At 46.5% G+C, this 23499-nt stretch overlaps 2 protein-coding genes across 2 annotated transcripts in view; one reads left to right on the top strand and one right to left on the bottom strand.

Moving 5' to 3' along the window:
- LOC307230269 (T-complex protein 11-like protein 2) overlaps positions 1–10877 on the top strand; it is a 15608-nt gene extending 4731 nt beyond the window's left edge. The window contains exons 5-10 of the mRNA XM_080000521.1: positions 1–200; positions 1442–1578; positions 3271–3440; positions 4601–4782; positions 7346–7518; positions 8695–10877. The exon at positions 1–200 is cut by the window's left edge and continues 21 nt beyond it. Coding sequence (XP_079856647.1) covers positions 1–200; positions 1442–1578; positions 3271–3440; positions 4601–4782; positions 7346–7518; positions 8695–8951 — 1119 coding nt within the window. The 3' untranslated portion in view covers positions 8952–10877. The remainder of the gene's footprint in view (positions 201–1441; positions 1579–3270; positions 3441–4600; positions 4783–7345; positions 7519–8694) is intronic.
- Positions 10878–15070: 4193 nt separating this feature from the next.
- Positions 15071–23499, bottom strand: part of anks1ab (ankyrin repeat and sterile alpha motif domain containing 1Ab) — a gene marked incomplete at both ends in the record, with an annotated part of 49271 nt that continues 40842 nt past the window's right edge. The window contains 5 exons of the mRNA XM_080001045.1: positions 15071–15190; positions 19780–19956; positions 22296–22433; positions 22571–22654; positions 22941–23012. Coding sequence (XP_079857171.1) covers positions 15071–15190; positions 19780–19956; positions 22296–22433; positions 22571–22654; positions 22941–23012 — 591 coding nt within the window. The remainder of the gene's footprint in view (positions 15191–19779; positions 19957–22295; positions 22434–22570; positions 22655–22940; positions 23013–23499) is intronic.

Here is a 23499-nt window from a genome sequence, read left to right as displayed (position 1 = left end):
CCAAGCCACGTGAGGCTGAGGTCCCAGCTGGATGAGGTCCTGGACCCAGCTCTGATCCAGCAGGAGGCGGACCACGGGGCTCTGGACCTCCACAGGCTGGCGGGGTACCTCGTCTCCACCATGGCCTCCCTGTGCGCCCCCGTCCGGGACCCGGAGATTGCAGCGCTGAGGGGCCTGGGCGACCCCGTGCAGCTCCTCAGGTGAGGGACACGATTGGGTCTATTGAGCTTTACTGGTTTTAATCAGCACCAATTAAGTCAGTTGAATGATTACCTTAATATTGTCAACAAATAAACATGCTGAGGAATCTAGCAATTGTGTGTTTGTGTACATTTCAAAAATTATTTATCGAGAAGGTTTTTCTGCAATGTGGATTGACATCAATATTTTTATTATATATTTATATTATAGTTAGGGGTCCAGCCCACAGGGCACTTATTTTCCTCATCATTTTTCAGGCTAAAACTATCTGGAACAGAACAACCCCAGAAGCTACGAACACGGTTGACATCCTGTTAGAACCGGGACGTTGCAAACATCTCGTGGTTCAAGTTGGATCCACATACAGAGCAGAAAACATAGTGTGGAAATAGTAAAAGACCGACTAAATCTGACGCGTCACTGACACGTCAACGTTCGAAAACTAATGGAACGAGATGAGTTTTAGAGTAAGACACTTTGTGACGTCATCATACTATGTACTATAAATGTGCAGGTTACGGTTCAGAATGTCCATTCGAGTGGTGTCCGGTGGAGACTCCGTCGCTTTTTAGTGGTTAGAGATTACAAACTGGGCGTGTATGTGTGTGTTTATGTACCTTCTTACCTGGTAGATGTCCGTGGATCTGTTTGATCCAATATCAATATCTGCATATTTAATGACAGACAGCGTTTACCAATTCTGATGGTTAAAGCATCACAAACATTTATAACTCTGCTTATTTTTATTATGACCTACTAATAATTGGTTGTGCTTGACTCTTGATCGATTTGTTCGAAATGAACAGTTGACTCAATGATGTCAGTAGTTACTCAGGGAAATGAGTCGTAACCTTATTCTTTTGCCCTGGTCTTAAATTGGTCCTCACTCATTACGCTCTCCTACGCTTTTGCTTTGTTAGTTAGAGTCTTGCATCACTAACTGTTATTTCAGCCGTAATTATAATAAGGAGAATTACTGGTTTGTGACGTTTTCAGTGGTTAACAGGATAGTGGTTTTGTGCTGTGGGAATGTTCCAATGTAAAAGACAGACAGGCAGACAGGCAGGCAGGCAGACAGACAGACAGACAGACAGACAGACAGACAGACAGACAGACAGACAGACAGACAGACAGACAGACAGACAGATAGATAGATAGATAGATAGATAGATAGATAGATAGATAGATAGATTTCTTGCGAGCTCCAATTTTGGATTATTACATATTTTTTGTCCAAAAGGGAGATCTTCCGCATCCTGGGGCTAATGAAGAGCGACATGGTGAACTTCACCGTGCATAGCCTGAGGCCTCACCTCCTGCAGCAGGCCGTGCAGTACGAGAGAGCCAAGTTCCAGCAGATCCTCGACAAGCAGCCAGGTGAGACGGTTTTTCTCGCGCCGTCCATCCACGCTCTGTTTGGCGTGACGCTCTGTCGAGGCGGATGAGCAGAGCGATGCTCCAAATCGCTCCAAATCGCCGCGCACGTGTGACCAATTAGAGAAAGGCAGTCTGAAGAGGTTGTCAATCGGCACCGACACCGGCTGGAAAGAACAGGCTGCATTTTCGCACATTTGTATGGTGGTCGACACACAGGGAGCAGGAGACAAGGAGGAAGGAAAAAAGTTTAGAGCCATCGTGTTCCGTTACATTTTGGTGGAAGGTCCCTGGGAGTTTCCTTCTGATGTGCCAAACAGTTTAAATATTTACCTTTATTACCTTGAAAACCATTAAATCATCATTTTCTATTTAGCTTTAAATGAACATTTACAACATTTTGCTTGGATTTTTTTGGATTGGGTTATTTCTAACTTTTTTCTGTTGGGATAGGTTCGCTATTGTTAGACATGTGTAACTGTGAGATAAGATAAGATAGTCCTTAATTAATGTAATAATGTGTTGTGTGGTTTTGGTTTACAAAAAAATACATTTAAACATTTTGTTTAAGGCTTAAACTTTTGCCCCATTGGAATTAAGCACAACGAGAAGCTGCAGCAGAGTGGTAAGTTTCTCAGCGGCGAATGTGTTCCGTGAGGTTGCGCTGCGAATAAAGGGGGAGGGGAGGCGACATTTTAAGGCCCGGCTTGGAAAAACCACCACCCTACCCTTTAATCATTATCATCCCATAATTATTTCAAAGGGTACACAATCAATTTTTGGGGGCAAACTGTCAGTTCATATCCTAAAGAGTGAAATCCACACTGTTGTAATAGCATTTTGGTGTTCGCAGCTCCCTCGGTCCCCGAACAGACGCTCCGCAGAACGGCGCTCGGGAGACGGAGTGCGATGCCGCGGCTCCATTCATGGTTTTCCTGTCGTACGAGACGGTGTTTCCATTAGCGCGCCCGCCGCCTCGCCGGTCCCCCCCGGCTCGCGCTGGAATGTGAGAACAAAGGTTGTAAAAGCGCACGTGCAGGAAGAGTTTACGCCGCGAGCTGTTGTAGAGGTCAGGTCTCGCAGGTTTTCAAGAGCGCAATCCGTACCATTTTGTCCGAGAAATTGGCTTTGACATATCCAGTGGTGGCAGTGCCACGGAGGGTGACAGTGCAGTGACTACATGGTGTAATGTTGTCGTAAATAGCTTTATTCTCGCACGGTTAAAAGTTAAAATGAGCTGAAAGTAGGGCTCGTGATTGTGAAAATTTAAGTTAACTCGCGCTGCTTATGCTTGGGCTTTATTGCTGCTTGTAGGTTTATATGCTGCAGGTTGGTTAACTGTGCAGCCACCACTATTGTGTGCACAAAATAAAATTACATTTTATTATGTTTCAAATGCGTTATATCCAATTTCAACTCGCATAGACGGTATTACCCCAAATAGGCAGCGTGGTTATGCACATTTTATTATTTTTAGTATTTTGAGGGTTTATTGTGCGTAATCACCGAATGTCATGACATTTCACTGCATATATGTAAGACCTCTTGAATCTTGAATCTCAAAAAAAGTAACTCAATATGTAACAACAAGTATTTTCTTGTGAACTAATTCTACTGTATACTCTTACTCAAGTCATTTTCCTTGTTACAACGTCTAGACAGTGAATAAATGCTTCTTCAACCGTCGTTCCTCAGCTTCTCTGGACAACACGGTGGCCTGGCTGCAGGCGGTGGCCCAAAAGGAGGCCTCAGATGCTGAGACGCCGTCCACTCAGAGCCGGGGCCCACTCAGCCCCGCCACCGTCCTCAACCGGGCCTACATGTCCCTGCTGCACTGGGACGCACAGGACCAGAACTATCCTGAAGTGGGTTTTGGTTTTAAAAATTGTTGATATTGTTATTAGGGGTCCGGCTCGAGTCCACTCGACTGTGGGAACGATTGTTGCCTTCAGGAACTAGAAAGGCATCTGAAAAATAGAACCCGTGAAATTGTAATTGGTCACAGAAATATGCAGTTTTTCATGTTTCGTGGAAACGTAACCTTTCGAAGACGTAATCCAAGGAAAGAAGTTGCCACTAAAATTACGTAAGTTTGTACAGAACAGAGAAACAACCATGTGGCACAAATATCCAAGACACGGCGGGTGTTCCTAAAATACCAATTTGAACTGGAACTCGCCCTTCTCCCAACCTGAGCCTGGCAGGGGCCCCATCCCCGCAAAAGGAGAGTGATTAAAGAAAGAATTTGTGGTTGGAGAGAGTCTCTTAGTCCCCTCCAAACATCCCTCATATAATCACAGAGCGCAGATTCAGGGACCACGGAACCTCCGAAACCTGTAATACGTACCTAACATGACAAAACTGGAGTCTGGGTATTGCTGCCTGCAGCTATATTTATAATAATAATAATAATAATAATAATAATAATAATAATAATAATAATAAAATAATAATAATAATAATAATAATAATAATAATAATAATAATGATAATAATTATTATTATTATAATTATTATTATTATTAAGAGATAATCCACAAGATAATTTGTAAAAATCCCATATTTGCATTTAGCACTTACTGTACAAGAAACAGCCATTAAATGTGATTACATTACACATGTGTATAGCTGTAAGCTGTTCCCATCATTGGTGTTGGGGTCCGCCTTTCCTTGCAACACACTGAATGGGCACAAACTAGAGTGGAAAGGACGCCGCGGTGAATTTCATAAATCAGTGTACCTAGTTGTGGCCAGTAAACTGTCGACATGGATGAACATTCACAAAATATTTATATATATATTATAATTTATTATATAATTATTCATAAAATTTATTAAAAAAAGAAATATATATATATTTTTTGTGAATGTTCACAACAAAACAAAAAATAACAAAACAAAAATAACTCAATGGATACAAGAAGGCAAACTTTGGCTTTTAAAGTGGATTTTTAAAATATTATCGGTCCACGTGGTATATGTGTATCCATAGAGCCTGTTCAATGTCCGTCCCTCCATCCCACAGACGGTGCTGATGGACCGGGCTCGCCTGGACGCGCTCGGCCAGCGACAGGGCGCGCTGGTCCTGGAGGCGGCAGTACTGCTGCTGGCCAGCGCGTCGTGCGGGGGCGCTGTTCTGGCCCTGCCGGGGCTTGTAGGTAAACTCAAGCAGACCGTTGCTGCCTTGCTGGAGGGCAGTCACACCAGGTAAGATGAGCGTGCGGTGACGACCGGCCCGGGCTGTCACACGGACCCGGGCAACGTACGAGAGAGGAAACCAATGGAGGTGACAGGAGGCAACTAACTCGCCGAGACGACATGTCGCTGACCTCATTCTATCCGCTCACGAGGGCCGCCGTCACCATTAGTTGATGAATCGGGAACAACGGCTTGTGATCGCCGTAGCTGCTCGCACTGCGCCACAATAGAAAAAGACATGCAAATACACAAGATGTATAATAATAGATATTAAATAGAGTAATATAATATTATGTACAGTACAACTTAATTGAATCAAACCGCACGGGAATTATGTCAATTATGACTGAATATTTATATACACTGAAACATGAATATAAACATAAGAATGGTCACTAAATCAGTCCAAGGAGCTTATTTTTATTCCTCCAGAAACACACATGGGAACACCCGACGTTATGTAGTCACAGTACGATTTCCAAACAAAAAGGAAGATGTCTCGATATAACCACGCTGTAGCTGATGAGTTCTGCTGATGCTACTGGACGGAGCGATTCATGATGTATACTTTAAAGAAACACCAGACTCCCCAATGCCATATACTCACAGTATCCAGGAGTAAGCCATTGTGAAACAATTCAGTGAACATGAAACAAACTGACAAACAAGAAAACTCAACTGTAGGAGTCCTGTCAGGCACATTAAAGGGATATTCCAGTTCTTTGGGGGATCGATAAATGGCGTTGCGTCAAAAGTAGTTCATAATGTAGCTGCGTTTAAAACAACTAAGCTCTTGTTTTCGCGTTTTTATCGTCACTTGTCACAAAGACGCAAGATATATTTCTTAAATGGCGGCACTGTTGAGATAGTGCAAGGTGCATTTCACTGCTTTCACTGCAGCCAGGCTGGTTGATTCCCTCTGCAGCCGAGCATGAAGCTAACACAGTTAGCACGCCGCATGTCGCAGTTCTTTCATCCCAAATTGGTGTTGACCCCCTTCACCTGAATCTGGGTAAGATAAACAAAAAGAGAACACTTCTTCGGGGAAAACTGGTGTATCCCTTCAGCCATTAAGTTTTAAATACGCATTTGATAACAGACAATGGAGTTAAATATACTATTGTACTCTGCAGCAGCTGTTGCCAAGTAACTTAATGTAGGAAAATAACTATTCGGTTAAAGTCATGTATTGGCACTTAATAATGTTTTTTCTATCGTAGGGGCAACCTAGAGGGCACTTTACGCTATTTTCTCTATCATAGTAGCACTCTAGAGAACACTGAGCAATGGGTTTTTTTGGGCATCAGGGGGTCGCTGTTGCCATAACCTCAGAGAAGTTGCGACCCGGCAGGACTGTGGTGTGGCAGGTTTAGGCGCTGCCTTGCACTGCTGTTCAACTCCCGTTTTTTTTTCCGTCCTCCAAGTCACCGCCTTTGTTCCTTAAATCAGATGACTGGAGGAGACGTCACGTGCTGGGACTCTGTGGCTCGAAGAGATTAGAGGCTGTGGGCGGGTTCGAGGCCGAGTGAGCTTTTGAAAAGCAGCCCCTGGAGACCAGGGTTGCACGCGAAGGAGACCGGGTGGCGTCACGATTTAGAAGCCGCATTCTAACTCTGCCGTCGCAGGTCTAAGTCTCGATTCTTCGAAACGGAGGTTCCTGTGAACAGATGACGGGGGGAGGCAACCAAGCTCGGTAAGACTCGTTGGCTCAAAGCGATCGGCTGCTGAGGACTTCAGGTTTAGGGAGTTCAGGGTTAGATTCTGAGTCAGCGCTTGAAAGGTGGCACCCAAAGGGCACGTTTAAAGGCGCCTGGATACCGGGGTTGACTGAAAGGTGACCCGGCGGCGTGATGGTGTAGTCGGAGATCAGAACGCGGCCGGCGGACTACCTCTCCGCCCCGGTAGCCGATCGCAACAACAACAATAACAACAAAAAATCGCGCTGCGGTTGGTCTGGGGGCGCGTTTGGAGAGACAAAGCGGTATGCAGCTGAGGTTTTAAAACTGTAGACTCCTCCCGTAGACAACGAGTGTAGAGACCAGTTGAGAAAATCATTTCTCATGTGTGCCTAGAAGTGGTAAAACACATTAAAATAAATCAGTAAACATCTACTCGGACACATGCCAGGCACAGGGCTGGCATGGAAAAGCCTGGACTTGAACCTGGGTCGGCAGAGCTGCAAGTGTCTGAGCCGTCGCGCCGCCACGCTCGGCCCTGGTCGCTGGACACCTCTGAACGCGCGTCCGCAGGTGCCGCCTTTCGAAAGCTCCCTCAGTGTCAACCCCAAACTGCCCAAACCCGAGGTCCTCAGCGGCTTATCCCTTTGAGCCATCCGATCTCCGCTCGGTCATCTCCTCCAACCGTCCGATGAGAGAGACCTCCGCTCCGAAGAATCAGCGCTTGGGCCTCGCACGGCGGCCCCCGAAACCGTCACGCCGGCAGGGTCTCGTCTCGGCGGGGCCTTCACGCTCAGCCCTGGTCCCCGCGCGCCTTTAAAAATAAACGCCTCCAGTCGGTCGTAGTCGTGTGTGTGTGCGTGTGTGTGTGTTCAACGGCTCTCCTTGATCGTCAGTGAATCCGACCTGAGGCGGGCGCTGCTGGGGATCGGCGACCAGGTGCTGGTGCAGGTGAACGAGGCGCTGGGCGCTCGCGGCGGACGCCCGCTGCCTCAGCGCAGCGGAGACGTGTTGAGGCGACAGATCTCAGAGCTGTGGAGGCACAACAACCCCATCCGCACCATCGCAGGTGAGAGTTTCCCTGAGGAGGCCGCTGCATTTCACCGGCCGCCATCCCAAGCGCGCGTGCGTGTGCGCGTGTGCGCGCGCGCGTGTGCGCGCGCGCGTGCGTGCGTTTGCATGAATAAATGTGTTGTTGTTGTGTGCTGTGTGACGGTTTAAGATTCCTCTTCTTCCAAAATCGACAATCGGCATATCAACATTTAAGACGTTTTGGTTTTGGACCAAAATGGCCTCGAGCAGAAACCGCACAGCAGCTGCCATAGTCAGAAATATGTTAGAAATCGATTATCTGTTCTTCTTAGAATTGTTGAAAAAGTTTCAAATCCACCTTGAATGTACTTTGAGTGCACATTTTACGATTTGGACGTTTTAAAGGATAGGTTAGGAATTTTTCAACCCAGGCCCTGTTTAAAATGTTGGTTCCCATAATGTATAACTGTTCATAGCACAACTGCTTCACTATTGAGAAACTTACCACTCTGCTGCAACTTCTCACTGTGATTAAATATAGTCCAGTGGGGCAAACATAAAAAAAAACATGTTAAATCTCCTTTTCGTAAACTCACATTACAGTGAGACAGTCTTTATATTTGTAAACAAGAAATATAAATGGTAGCAATCTGTGAATTTATCATGTTTTTCAGGTGTTTTATTGAATCTTTTGCACCTATGCAAATCAGCAACTTAAGCTACATCCACACTTAAGTAACAGACTAGAAGCAGGAAGTTGCATCGCTTCCTACTGGCAACCCACTGTAGCCAATTGCAAAAACTAGTTTTAAATAAAATGCAATGTTACCTTTATTCAAAACTTGTTACAAAATACACGAAGACACATGTGACTATAATGTTTGCCGTTTCACTGCTTCAAGTTGCAGCGGAGTGGTAAGTTAGTATTCATAAATGATAGGAATAACATTTTAATAAAAAGAGCTGACTTATCCATTAAGCTTTAGGCCAAAACAAGAACTAGAAAGCCATCAAAACATATGAAAATAGTTCAAGTCCAATTACATTTCATTTTTTTGACTCGACTCCACTCTGCTGTCTGCATTTACTCGATTCTCGTTAAATACTGTATGCCCGGCTGTGCTGCTGGATTGGACGACCTCCTTTGAAACACACACACACACACACACACACTGTCTCTCCCTTACTCTTTCCACCCGTGCCTCCATCACAGGGGAGCGGGTACAAGCCTACCTCCAGGCCACGCTGGAGGGCGGCCCCGCTAAAAGCGCTCTGGAGCCCCCGGCCACCCTCGGCCCACTGCGTGCCGAGCTGCTGCAGCTGGGGACGTCGCTGGGGCGGCTTGTCCACTTCAACCGCTCTGTCTATGGACCCTTCTACGCCCCCGTCCTCAGGAGCCTGCTGCTCCCCCCTGGGGAGGCGGAGGCGGAGGCGGAGGCGGAGGCGGTGGCCGGCGACGACTCTCGCTAGTCCAAACCCCTGCCCACCGGTCGAATTTTACCTCCATAAGCTGTAATGTGGGTGTGGGTTTTATCGTTATTTCTTTTTTATTTTTTTTATTTTACGACAGCATAAATACAAGTGTTTTCATATTTTCAAAGGGAGACTTAGGAGAGTGGTGGGTGAAGTGTCTCTTACCCAAAATCTTCATCTTCTAATCAAAATATCTCTATTAAGTACATCAGCTCTGACATACGTGTCCAGTATTTCACCATAAGAAACCAAGACTAGAAAGAAAGAGACTGCAGCTTATAACCTGCACTTTAATAATTGGTCATTTATTCATACCCAGGATTTGACGAGACGTTTTTGGCTTTTTTTTTTACGAGTGTCTTTACAAACTAGATCCAGGGTGGTCTGCCAGTCATGAAAAAGTCTTAAAAGTTATTCAGTCAATTCAGTTCAAATGAAGCGCTTTAAGAATAGATTTTGAAATCTTTTTTAAAGGTATTAAAACAGTTCAAGTTTTGAGAAAAAAAAAAAAAAAAAAGTATTTGCCTTTACAATTAGTGGAAAGAATTGGAAGTCATTTCCCGGAAGAGCTAGCGAGGGGAGAGGGATGGGGGCGAAAGTCACAGTTTGCCTCCATCCATCGTCATTCGCTTGGATTTCGCTGAACGCAGCTTTTAATGTCAGTCAGGAGCGGCCGCACCAAGTTCTTAAAAGCTCTTCAACTCAATTTGTCGCAGACGGCAGACGCCGGGGACCGTACGTTATTGTGACCATTAGCAGGGATGCTTCCCCTCCTCGTTGCTTGGGAACAGACATTTTATCGGAAACATGAGACTTTGGAACTGGAAACCCCCAAGTGAGAGCAGCAGGTCGTTCGGTTTGATAATTATTACGGCGGCCATTACACTTTCTGGCTGGAATTAATGACCACGACTCACCACCAATCATCATGATCCATTAGTGATTGCAGGCGCCTGTGGCTCACAGCAGATGAGGTGAATCATTAATTAAGTTCCAGACTTCCAATTATTTTTTTTATAACTTCTATTTGGCCTCCTTTTTTTCCGCAGCATTTTTTTGGGGGATTTTTTGTTGTTATTAGAGGGTTTTTTTTGTTCTGCAAACCAAAGAAATACATAATGCCGGAACCCAAGGATATTCTTTCATTTCGACAATTTTCAGGATGAAATGCATAGGAGACTATTTTTTTCGGCCACGGCTGTATATTTGTTGTTTTCTTCCTCAGTGGTTGGTGGTGTCCAAAGTCAGATCTGTTTTTTTATCCCCGCACCATGACCTGAATTTTAGGGCTTTTTTTTAAGCGGCTGGAGATATACATCAGGTGCGTCAAAGAATACCAAATATTTTCGGTAGATTATACCAAATACCAAACAATACATGGAAATAGTTAGTAAGTAAATATGTACTGTGTATGTTGAATGTATTGTTCTGTTTTCTTTCACATGATATTTGTGTCTGAGCCTTAAGGGACCATGCTGGTGTCAAATTGAGTTTTAACCCATTTAAAATGTGAACAAAATGGTCCAGTTGACCGCTACGGTAACAAACACTTTGGTATATTCAACATTGTTTTTTTGTTTTTTTTACCATAGCGCTTGAATTTTCAAAAATAATTAATAGAAACAATATTAAACATCTAAATTTGTGAGCTTGTCACCAGGAAAAATGGTCATTAATGTAAGATGTGTGTGTTCAAAACTCAATTTGACACCCGCCTGGTCCTTTAAACATGAGTATGAACGACGTAAAAAGCACTTATTTAGAAGTAGGGTGTACTTTTTGAAGATGATCCGAAAATATACTGTACATAAATATATATATATATATATATATGTATACATATACTGTATATATACACCGAGTTTAACGAGAGGTTTGATGGTGTTCCGTTTTGTGATTGTGCGCTGCAATAAATACAAACAACCAAAAAAACCAACCTTTGTCAAGACACTCTGAAGCGATTCTTTTGTCATTGTATTATTTAATTTATATATTGCTTTGAAATTTGAAACAGTATCACATTATCATTGACAAACCACACTCTGTCCACAAACATGGGCAAAGCATTGTATGCTGGTACAGTTTTGTTTTTTTTCTCTAGATTTTCGTTACATTTCCGGTCACCTTTAAATAATTGTCACAGTAGCTATCTCCAGTGGACCTGAATCGATAGAAATGCTCATTAATGGTCGCTATGGTTACTGCTCTACAGTGCTCTATACAGTACCTACGTTGATAAGATCAGGGGAGTCACAGCGGGGCCAGAGGAGGAACGCGCTCCACCTTCCTACTCCACCTCTCTCCAGATGGCGGGGGGGGGGGGGGGGGGGGTTGAGGACCTGTCTGGCCGAAAAACACAGGCCGGGGGGGGGATGGGTGGGTGGGTGGGGGGTGGGGGGGGCTTGTGGTTGTGGAAGATCAGGGGCGATAAAGAGTGAGATTTAATTGGCCAACTCGCTCAAATGATCTGTTCGTTTCTGTCTGGCTTCACTCACTCGCTCGCTCAACCTGTCTGTCATTCCACTCGTCTGCCCTTTAAACTTCCTGTTTTCTTCCATTTCTTTTTTTCTTTTCACACACACTCACATTGGGCTGCTCCACCTCCAACTCACAGCTTGGTATCCGGAAACTTGAACGCTGGAGTGAGCTACACAAGGAAAACACTGATGTTAAAAAAGATCGGTACATGCAAAAGCCATATCATGCCACCAAGACATTTTGTGTATGTGTGTGCATGTGTGTGTGTGTGTGTGTGTGTGTGTGTGTGTGTTTCCTTGGAAAAAAAAAAAAAAAAGCTGTCGCTCATTTAAAATGTAATTTTTTTTTTTTTTTTCCTGATTACACGTTCACACCAGAGCAGATGTTTTGTTTTGTAAGCTTTGGTGACACACACACACACACACACACACACACACACACACACACACACACACACAAACACACACACACACACACAACCACACACACACACACACACACACACACACACAAACAGTAGAGCACACATTGGGGGGAAATGACGATCGTGAATATATGGATGGATGGATGGATGGATGGGGGGGGGGATGGTGCGACAAAGAAAAGAGACGCTAAATGAGAAAGCAAAACAAACAATAAAACAATAAAAAAAAAAAAAAAAAAAGGTCGAATGGCAGAACGGAAACAGGGACGTACAAAGACGCTCCGCTTCAGATACAAGACGTGGCGTATGGAGGCCATGCACGGCCGCCGGAGGCCGACAACAGAGAGAACAGTCAGGACAGCCATAACGAGCAGCACACCTCCAAGGCCCCGGTCCGAGACAACAGCAACGCCGGCACACGGAGGAACCAGGACGGCGGCCGTTGTTGTCAAGGCAACGGTAGCGGTCAAGAATCCCCCCCCCCACCCCACCACCTCCCACTCCAGGAAACACGACAAGAGGAGACGGACGATGCACACAGCACGCACAGAGGAAGATAACCTGCAGACACCACCGTGCGATGCGGAGGCCCCACCCGAGGCATCGGGAGCCAGACCTCGGCACAGATATGCGCGAGCGGGACCTCCCCGATGAGAATCAGGGTCAGAATTAGAATCACAATTGGTGAGTCACGTTACAATGGCACGAAACACAAACAAACCCAACAGAAACGACAGATATGTATAGAGTCCGTCCCAACGTTGTGAGTCACAACACACGATAAAAATAAACAGAATCCAATGAAACAAAAGGTGACACGTGCGGACTTGAGACGAGCATCGTGAGTCACAGTCGCAGGAGAACATAAATAAAACAGTGTCAGGATAGAATAGAGGGGGGGGGGGGGGAGATATTTGCATTTATATGATACCCAGCGACATCTAAATTTGTGGTGGAAATAATAATTATTTTTTTCTTTCTTTTTTTCTTTTTTTCCCACCGGCATTATTTTATTTTTCGGGTGACTGCAGCCAAACGCTAAGCTGATATGGAATGACACAGATAACTCGCCGTGGAGCCGTCCTAATAAGATTCTCTGCTTTGCCTCATTAACACACAAGAATCAGGCAAGATGACGTCTTCGGGGTTGGAATATCTCATGTGGATTACCGAAATAGTGTGATGTATAAAAAAAATAAATAAAAACAACAACAACAACAACAACAACATTTCAGTACACTTAAAAACCTCGGGTATGGGTGGTACCATTTCTTTCATCTTTTTTTTTTTATTCCCCCCCCCCCAACAAATTTGATCGTCTCTGACCGTATCGGAGTGGAGTGGAGATACTTTATGATCCCTGCTCGACCCCCCCCCCCCCAAAAAAAGCATTTTGGTAAAGCCCCTGTCTATCCAAAAAAAAACCCCAAAAACATCATCAAGGAATGAAATTAAGCCACCGTGTCCTATTTGCATCGTAAGAAGACGGAAGAAGAAAATAGAGTCTTTTTGAAAGGGACGGTGCCGCGTTTTTGCGACGCAGTGTTCTGCTGCGGCTCGCGGTTCTCTCAGTGCTACCGTGGATGCTGAGAGGCACAGGCTCCGGAGGAAAAAGACGTTGTCTCTCCGTTTTCGGAAAAAAAAAAAAAAAAAAAAAAAAAAAACCCCACTGTCGATCAACACACACCAGAAAGTCGAGTCTTTCGGGAGCTCGGGCGAGGGGGGGTGGGGGAGCCGGGCGGGGTGGGGTCGGGCCAGGGTGGGGCGGGGGAGGGGGTGGGGTTAGAGGTGGGGGAGGCGTGCATTTGGGGTCGGCTCTCGACCGGCCGCGGGGCGAGGTTCAACGTCCCGCCCCGGTTTTTCCGCTTCCGGCCGCGCGCCCGCTCTGGCGCGGTCCGCGAGGTCGACTCAAAAACTTCCGCTTACTCGAACCCGGGTTTTCCCAACCGAACCCCCGGGAGGGGAAGAATGGAGCTCGTCGGTTCGTCGGGTGGAGTCGGCCAGACGGGTAAAGGCCGTTGCCGTCCCCGGTAAAGTGTCGGAAAAACAAGTCCTCCTCAAGTCCTCGGTCCGCCTTGGACTTTGGAGATGTCGGCGACGGATCCGCCGCGTCATGATATTGTACAAATGCATCGTAAAAAATAAATCGAAACAAGGGTTTAGCTTGCTGCATGTTGCTGTTTTCGTCTCTCAATAACAAGTGTCCGTCTTGCATCCCATAATAGCAAAGCAGCCTCCTCAAAGTGCCTCACAGTGGTAGATGCCTGGTAAGACAGGACAAGCTACAGAATGAAGAAAAAAGAAATTAACTCTTTTGGGGGGAATAAAAAAAAACAGCCAAAAAAAAAAAAGAAAAAGAAAAGAGAGAGAGGTGCCAAAACGGTTGCGCTGGAGGAATAAAAGACAGGGAGGTCGAATTTTTTCAAGCATTTCAGAGAAAGGGACACATACGGGCTACAGTGCTTCGAGAGCATCATTTTGTCAATGAAACGGGGTGAAATATTTGGGATTGGGGGCCTTTGGTATTAAATGAACTGCTCGCAGCCGACGTTGACATGGATTTACTGTCGTCAACCTCGCCGCTGCAGCTGAAATAAGGTTAAATACGAAAAAACCAAGTCTGTCTGGACTTAAAAAAATAATTTGGAGGAATATGTAAAAAAAAGACCGGTATCAGAGAAGATTTAACCTCTGGGGATTGAACTACCATGGGGGGGTCGGATGGATGCAAGTTGCCGTTAGGAGGAAGAGGAGGAAGAAGAGTAGGAGGCAGTTTGGTTGAGCGGGCGGGGCGGGGGCCACTGGGAAAGGTCAATCCAGTCCAGGATCATCCATTCCGGGGGCTCCGCCATCCCATCGGGCTGCAGCAGCAACAGGGTGGAGGGGGGGGGGGGGGGGGGGGGGGGGCTTGTGGCGTGGGGGAGGCACAGGAGATCTGCAGGAGTGCGTGGTTTTTAAAGGTCGATGTAGGTTAAGGGGTGAGGGGTGAGGGGTCAGGGGTCAGGGAGGCGCTATACTATCACAGTGAGAAGGCACAGGGCTCACGTGTATGAGTGTGTGTGAGAGAGGAAGAAATCCGGAAAAGGATGAGGGAGGGCGGGGGCGGGGCGGGGTCGTGCGGAAGGGCGCTAAATGGGGCGCGGGGTGGAGGGCGGGGCTTAGGGGGGGGGGGGGGGGCGGGGCGAGGCAGGGGGGGCCGAGGGGGGGTCCGCCCTCAGAATATGGTGGTCTCGTACTTGGTGCTGGCAGGGCGCCTGTTGGGTTCCCTCTGGTCCAAGAGCCACGTGGTGCTGCCGAGGGACTGCATGTCTGCGTCCAACTCCATGGGGTCAATCTGCCAGGGTGGGGTGGTGGGTGGGGGAGACGGGGGAGGGTTGGGGGAGCGGGTAGGGTTAGGGGGGGAAGGGAGGGGTGGGGTGGGGGGGGGGGGGGGGGGGGCGAGAGGAGGGCGTGAGACTGGTGGCAGCGGACGCCAAGTTTTCCACGCCCGCCGCGCCGGCAGGTCCTCTGACAGGTCACGCGCGCGCACACACACACACAAACACAAACTAACACACACGGGCAAGTACGTACACACGCCCACACGCGCACACACACACACACACACACACACACATACACACACACACACGTGCATGTGGATTGGAGGTGTGGTCCCCACCAGGACGACAAGACACTCGGGGGCTCGAATCCACGACATGGATGATGACGGACAAAGTGAGGACACTGAGGCCTGAGCACATGGTGACGCACCCAGACGGAGCAGAGCAGTGGTGGTCAATGGGGGGGGGGGGTCCACGGTCCCCAAGAGGGTCCTTCAAGAGGCTCCAGGGGGTTCCCCGGGCAAAATGGTTAATAGTTAAACTTCACCGTTGTTTCATTTACAAGACTATTATGGAATGCAGAATAATGAGTATTTTGATCCTAGATTCACCGTTATCTCCCTCATTACAGTACAAGACACTACATCACATCTAACCATCAAAATCACCACGTTTTGGGTCCCAAAGACAAAATCTTCAAAACAATCGGCGCCTGTGGCATAACGCGTGTCAAATTGAGGAGCCTTGACGAGAAAAAAAGGTTGAGAATGGCGGGTCATACACACATGGATGTAACTTTCCTAATCAGCCACAGTCCTGCTAAAAAAAAAAAAAAAAAAAAAAAGAAAAAGATGAACAGCAAACGAATTAAAGATTTACACGTTTAAAGACGGAAATAGAAATAGGGGAATGTGCCGTCAAAAGTCTTGGAAACTGGGAAACCCAAATGCACCTCGCATGAGATGATATTAACACTCTTTAATATCAGCATCACGCTCTCTAACGCATTAGATCCGTCCAGCGGCTCGACCGAGTAACCGCGAGACTACTCACAGTCTCAAACTAAAAAGATAACAATAAAATATACAAAAAAAAAAACAAACAAAAAAAAAAAAAAACCCACAGAAAACAGATAAAAGCCGCATGTAAGAAAGTCCTTGTTGTCAGAAATGGCAGCATGTGTGATACTTTAAAGCGCCGGGTGAAGATGAAAACACATGAGGAGGATGTTGATGTTGAGGAATGTGACGCGGGTGAGGAGGAGGAGGAGGAGGAGGAGGAGGAGGAGGAAGGGCTAAAGTGGTGCGAGCACTCGATGGGACGAGGGGAGGTAAATAGAGGGGGAGGAGGTGAGGGGGCGGGGGGCCGGCGGCGGTGGCGGCGGCGGGGGGGGGGGTGGTGGTGGTGGTGGTGGTGGGTGGAGGGAGCAGCGTGCGCACAGATGGCCGATGATGGAGGGATGAATAAAAAGGAAAGGAAAGAGAAGGACCTGGACTCCAGGGCTAACAGAGTGCAACGGGAGGAAGGACTGACGGTGGGCAGAACACGTGTGACAGTAACAGCAGCGGCATTCTAGCGGAGGAGGGACGCCCTGCGGAGCAAGAGGACCAGGAGGACAAAACAGAGACATGTTAAAAAGAAAGAGAGCGCGCCACCACTCGCTTCATGCGTGGGATCCAGGTAGGGCTGGGCTTTGAATCCGTTTTTGTTGTTCAATCCACCCATGATGAAACGGTTTTGGGGGGGGGGGGGGGGGGGGGGGGGGGGGATAGGTTTCAAGCCAGGTTTTAATCAAAAGCATTTATAACTGGTCGTAGCAACAACCTGGCTGCTTGACGACGGAGAAGCTTAGCACTTCTGCTGCAGCTTCTCGGTGTGAGCGCGTTAAACACGATAAAAAAACAAAACAAACAAAAAAAACCAATGTTGAATCTCCTTTTCCAAAACGAGAAACTCATAACTTTATGTTATACCGGGGAAAAAATGAATATGGTCACAAACTGTGCATTTTATACAGGTTTCAAGGGTTCTATTCACTCTTTTGCACTTCCGCAAATCAGCTCTTTTGGCTACATCCGCCCTAAAGCAAGAGACTAGAAACAGGAAGTTGCGTCCTTTCCTACCGGCGACCGGCTGCCGCCAAAGTGGCGCTCTGGATGGAACGGCATTTGCAGAAAACACTACAAGACACAGGGGGGGCTGCCCGGTGAATGTCCTGTTTTGGAAAAAGGAGAGTGAGAGGCTGCAGAAGAGCGGTACATTTCTCAAAAGTCATAAATGAGGAGAGGGCTCGAATTTAGAAATGCTGAAGCAATCTTTGAAATCTCATGTTTCAGAATTTTCAGCACACGGCTCAAAGTAACGAAGCGGCTTCGGATTCTGTGACATCAAAATTTTGATTTCCGAACGGGAAATGGTGATGTCATTACGATGATACTGTAACGTCACAATGTCGTGTCAATCCCCCCGTGACCGCCGTGATGATGAATCCACATCGCCCAGCCCTAGCTGCAGGTTTAGCCACAAGGGGAACACTGTGTCAAGGAGGGTGGTGTTTACTTTCTGTTATCGAGTTGATTGATCCGCCCGAAACCACGGCCGACTTTCAGATTAAGGAATGTTGCAACGGCGCCAAGCACGTGAAAACGCTGACACGTTTATTTTTCTTTTCCCCGCTGCCTTTCCGAGAGACCTCACCCCGAGCCGCCGCCGGCCACGAGCTTATTATGCGGCTTTTGCGATCACTCCGTATATTATATTTACTGCCGGACAGTAAAGCAAAGTGATTTATGTGCCTGCAGAGCCCTGTGGTCCGGGAGCGAAGCGTCTCTCTGACAGCGGCCGCCCAGCGCTCCTCACGCGCAGCGGCGTCGTCCTTCATCAGCGGGATGAACGCAAACGCGGCGCACTCAATCAAGTCGATGGGGAAGGGAACGTCGGCAACGGCCCCCGAAACCGCCGAGACCACTCGGAACCGCCCCGGAGGAAATCAAACCCCGGGCCATAAGCAAAACAGAACGCGCGCCATCCGTCATGTTTTGCGTCGGGGCGGTGGGGTTCGGTGGGGCAAAATAACGACTCATCACTTTCACAAACACCGAGGCTCCCGGAGGAGGCGGGAAGGGGTTGGGTTCGGCGTGGGGTTAAGGGCGGCCCGGTGAACCGTCTTTGTTATCGGAGTACTTTTAATATTTCACTTTCCCGTCCCCTTGTGTCACTTCGGAAGACGGAGGTGCTCAGTGCTTCTTGAGCTGCCGCTGACACAAGCACATACTGCGGAGCCTTGGCAACGACGCCCAACGGTGGCTGCGCCCCAATGGCCACGGAAGGTGACTGCGGCACGGGAGAGGGACGGCAGAACCGGCGTAAACCTCCGAAATCAGCTTCGACAACAGAGTTTCCAAACCAGGGAAGTGGTTTGGGTGGTTTCGTGGTTTGGGTGCCGTGACCTCGGCCCTAGATGCCCGGGATGTGTTTATTATCTCAATTCTGGCGCGTCACGTCACGGCAACACGGTGGCGCGCACCCCTAACGGTGGACAACGTTCCCTGTGTCAAAGTTTGTGTTTATCACACGTATCACGTGGTTTTGAACGACAGAGAACCAGGAAAAAAGACAACGATGCATTGCGCGATAGTGGGGTTTGATTTTTGCGCGGCAGAAGCTGGGTGGAGGGAGGGTGCGACTGGGAGCGCTGGGAGTTCCTCAATCCCTAACTTCCCTTATTTCACTTATTTCCAATTAACGACCGGAGAATCTTTCCACTTTCCCTCTCTGTCGTAGCTGGCTGGGTCCCAGCGGTCGGCAAGTTTATTGTTTGTTTTAACACGTTTGACGTCGTTTTCAACGACATTTAAAGCTTGGCAAAACTCCGCCGCGTACCTGCGTGCCTACCGAGATTTCATCCTGCAACTTTTGGAAGAAACCAATAGCATAGGGAAAGGGGGTGTGTGACTTTTTGAGGTATGATCTACAGTATGACATAATTACAACAATAAATTTGACTCATAATATAAAATGATCATAACTATAAATAATTAAATAATAATAATAGTTATAAAATAAAGTACAATTGTAAAATACTTCAGTGGAAGGACCGAAGCGGTGAATGTGGATATGTTTAATTTCACGTTAATAACAGTTGATAGGTTAGGTAAGTTTTTCTTTCTAGGGTGAAAAGTTTGCTACGTCGTCGTAGACAAATTTTCTTTAGCTCAGTAAAAGCGGAAGAAGTGAAACAAACCAGTCATACCTTTTGAAAGTCATTTCATATCAACATTCCGTCTCAGTGTTTTCTTTTATTGAGTAGGTTGTCATGGCATAAGCAGGATAATGCACAGAGGGATTCAGAGGGATAAAGGGGGTCGGTTATTTTGCGATAATGACCGGCTGGCAGGACATTAACCCCGGACATAACGCGTGTGTTTGGCTGCCGGCTGGGGATGCGGGTGGGGTAAGCGGAGGCTGACTGTGATCTAACGGCGCCAAAAGAAAAACTCCATCACCAAAGAGTTCAGAGACGCCTGCCCGCCTGCCTGCCCGCCTGCCTGCCCGCCTGCCTGCCCGCCGAACCCCTGGTGTTGTGAAGGGCGATACTCACTGTCGATCTCCGCATGCTGCTCCACGACTGAGACACCGGGCGGCTGGCTTTGGTCTCGATGACCTCTGACCCCAGAGACGAGGGCGGGACGTACTGCCGCGGCCTGGACTGGATGGCCAGCTGATAGGCCACCTCGAACGCCTGTCCCAGCGTCAGGATGATCTCGTAGGTCTGGGTCTGCCCGAGGTGGAGAAGGACAGCGGCCGCGTTTGGCGGCAGTTTAAATGTTTAATTTATTTGCAGCATCGAAATGGTTGAATAGGAGCATCAGAAAAAAAAACCAAATAAATGGAACATCAGACACAAGACAAGTTGAGTTCAAATTTCAAATGTCTCTTCGGTTCAAAAATCCTCATCCTCAGACTTTTTTGCCGTCAAATATTTTCGATTTATTTTTTGAATTTAGTGCACTTTGCTAATTGCTGGGCAAAGAAAAAGCACCAAAGACAATCAGATTGTCGGAAATATTTACGGTGAATTGTAATTGTAAATTGAAAATTATAATGTAACGCGGGCCTGCGTATGGAAACTCCCCACCTCGCTGCAGGATCAGGGGATTGCGAGGGGGTCTGACCGCCTGATTAAGACTTGGACCTCCAGAAAAGTGGTAAGAACAACAGGTCGGAGGGGGTGGACACATTTATATATCCTTCTTACCCGTAATAGTAAACATTACAACATATTTCCCATATCCATGCCTGGAGGAATCTTGTAATGCGATTTCGGACACCCCTTAAATGGACCCTACCACTACGCTGAGCCTCCCGCTCTGCAGCGAAGGGCCCAATCTGCAGCTCAGCTGAGAGACATGTTTTTTTCCAAACAAAGCAAATTAAAAGTAAGCAGTGTGCTTTAACCCCCCCCGCCATTGTCATTGTATAATTCACACTCATTTAATTTCCTGTTTCAACGAGCCAATCAAGATATTCATGTAGAATGCAGAATGCGGCTTTCCCCACAAAGCACATTATTCCCCAATGAATTTTGTACTTCAGCTCAATTTTATAATCTCTTAATTATAATTTAGTTCTGCATTCAGGTCGTAATTTATTCTCAAAACACGAAAAAAAAAAAAAAAACAACCCTTGATATTAATAGTTTAAAAGATATTTCCAATGCAATTTCCCCGGTAAGCACTTTCTGAAATAAGGGAGATTGCTAAAGCTATCTAAAGACCATGCCACATAGAGTCACTGGTTTTAACAGCCACCGGTATTTTTCTAAATTGCACTTTTAGGCTGTTTATAATGTTTTTTTTTTTTTATGGCACTCCCTCCTGCACTACATTGATAAGATGACACTGCCATATGTTTTTGAGAAATAACTGATTTTAACATTCAAGCCGGCGCTCCCTCCTATGATGTAATAAATGCACATGAAGCAATTTCCTCATACGCAATGTGGAATATGCACACTTTGACCAGTATTTGGTAATGGCTCATGAGTTTTGAAAGTACAGTATTGTTATTTAGCCTCCATCTGTTGCTAATAGGCCCAAATAAGGATTTTGAAGCATAAAACGATTGATTCTGGCTCAAAAACAAAACAATAAAAATATTGTGAAATGAAATGAAATGTGATGAATAATAATAAATATCTGATTATTGTTGTTATTGTTATCGTTATCATTTTTGGGATCTTAAACCCGGTCATGAGCCAACAGAGGTTGAGATCCACCTGGACTACAGCCTTTGGACGAGTGTATAGAGGCAAACAAATGAATATCATACACTTCGGGAAAAATCCTCTTCTTTTGGATTAACAGTCACAATGCTCAGTCTCCATTATTGACGCAAGCTCCTAATGTTGGTGTTGGAATCTGCTTTGTTCATTACCGGTCGCCATGGTGATAATTCTCCACATTTATTGGCTCGTCACGCCCACTGTTTAACATTTATAGAAGATTTGGGCAGGAAAGGAGGAAAGGGAAGAGCCTTTTAAGTGATTAAGAAGATCCATAGAGTCCGTACATCAGACATTCTCAAACTTGGGGTTACTTGATATTCACAGAGTCGTAGCCGATATATTAATATTTGATTGACATATCTTTAAAAAAAAAACCCTCCATGTTCTTTGATATAATAAAGGTAGCCTATGTTATATTCAAATTCACATGAAACAGTTAATATGCATAAAACACCTAATATGCATAAAAGTACTGATGCAAGCTCCAAAATAATAATAAAATGAAAAATAAAAGAAGATGATTTGGCACACTCTCTCACTGCTGAATTTTGGGATCAAAGAACTTTGGTCTTTGGCAGAAAAAGGTTGAACCCCTGGACCACAGCCCTTTGACGAGTGCACCAATATCAATAATTTTCTGCGAAATCTTCCACCTTCAAAATTTACGTTTAGCCCCCTAGGTGTTGGCGAGAATCAGCTTCATTTATCACCGGTTGCCACGGTGATGTTAATTCTCTATATTCTTCACTAACCAGCTTTTCTTTTCTTTTTTTTTTCTTTTACATTCGTAGAGGAATCGGGTGGGAGAGGAGGAAGTGAAATGGACTCACCACTTCCACGGTGCTGAAGACGTGGCAGAAGTGGTGGCCGCTCTTCAGGTCCTTGGTGATGTAGGCGAACGTGCAGAGGTCGTCCGGGTCCTGGGCCGCGCACGAAATGTTCCTGATCTCATGCTCTGCCACGATCGTCTGGCAAGAGCAGGCGAAATCAGAGTCCTCATGAAATACAGTGTTTTGGCGATCGGGGGGGGGGGGGGGAGAGAGGGGGCCATCAATCACACACACACACACACACACACACACACACACACAATGTCTCCTGTTACCTTCGTGGCTGCATCGATGAACTTCACCCCTCGGTAGGTGATGGACAGTATGACGACAGGGCCCTTTCGGGAATCCTTTGATTTCTGGTATAAATGACATTAAAAAAGAAATGTTCGAGGGCAGACGTTCCGTTCAGGCATCATGTCGTCCACTGTTCTGGCTGAACTGTTCCGTAATTTCAACATCCTGATACATAATCGATGGAGAAAATGTCCAATATCACTGGGACATGACATTGCTTCTAGATTGTCCGTCCACCCCTGAAGTTTAAAAGCAGTACTGACAAAATCTTTACCGTCTAATGATTATTTTTCAGTTTTTCTTTTACTCACCCAAGTGCCCAGTATCAGGCCCACCCCCACTACTTACCCTAATTTTGGCACAAGCATCTTGAGTGGACTCGATCCCTCGCAGATCCCTGATTATCATTGAACCTAGATACTAGAATAGACGCACACAAGAGGAGGCGCGGTCAGTTCAACTCACTCCATCACACAAACGCAAACAAAGTGAAAAAAACCCAGACTCTACTCTCTGCACGTGCCCGGTCCTAGCAGCGCCAAGAAAGGCGGACCCCGCCGCCAACAATGGAAGCAGTATATAGAGGAACGCATGCATAACGCAAATACATGGAGTTGCTGTGAGTGTAGTTCCTGCTAAAATAAGTATCAAATGCGGGATTTTTTTTTCAACTAAATAATGTAACGGATTACCACTTTAATTTAAATTCCAATGGACGAAAGCATCTGCTAAATGACATAATGTATGTAATGTCATGTCTTTACCCTCTATCACAGCGGGCCGGATTCTACCTCATTTTCCGGAGACAAACCCTGCATTGGATTCCAGCCCATTCCAGTGGTCCCTACACACCCGGAAGATTAACTATTTAGGAGTCTCCAACCGGCCCAACCTGCATTTTAAGAGG

Source organism: Zeus faber (genome assembly GCF_960531495.2).
Source record: "Zeus faber genome assembly, chromosome: 5".
NCBI classification, from domain to species: Eukaryota; Metazoa; Chordata; class Actinopteri; order Zeiformes; family Zeidae; genus Zeus; species Zeus faber.
This window is presented reverse-complemented; position numbering and strand designations above follow the sequence as displayed.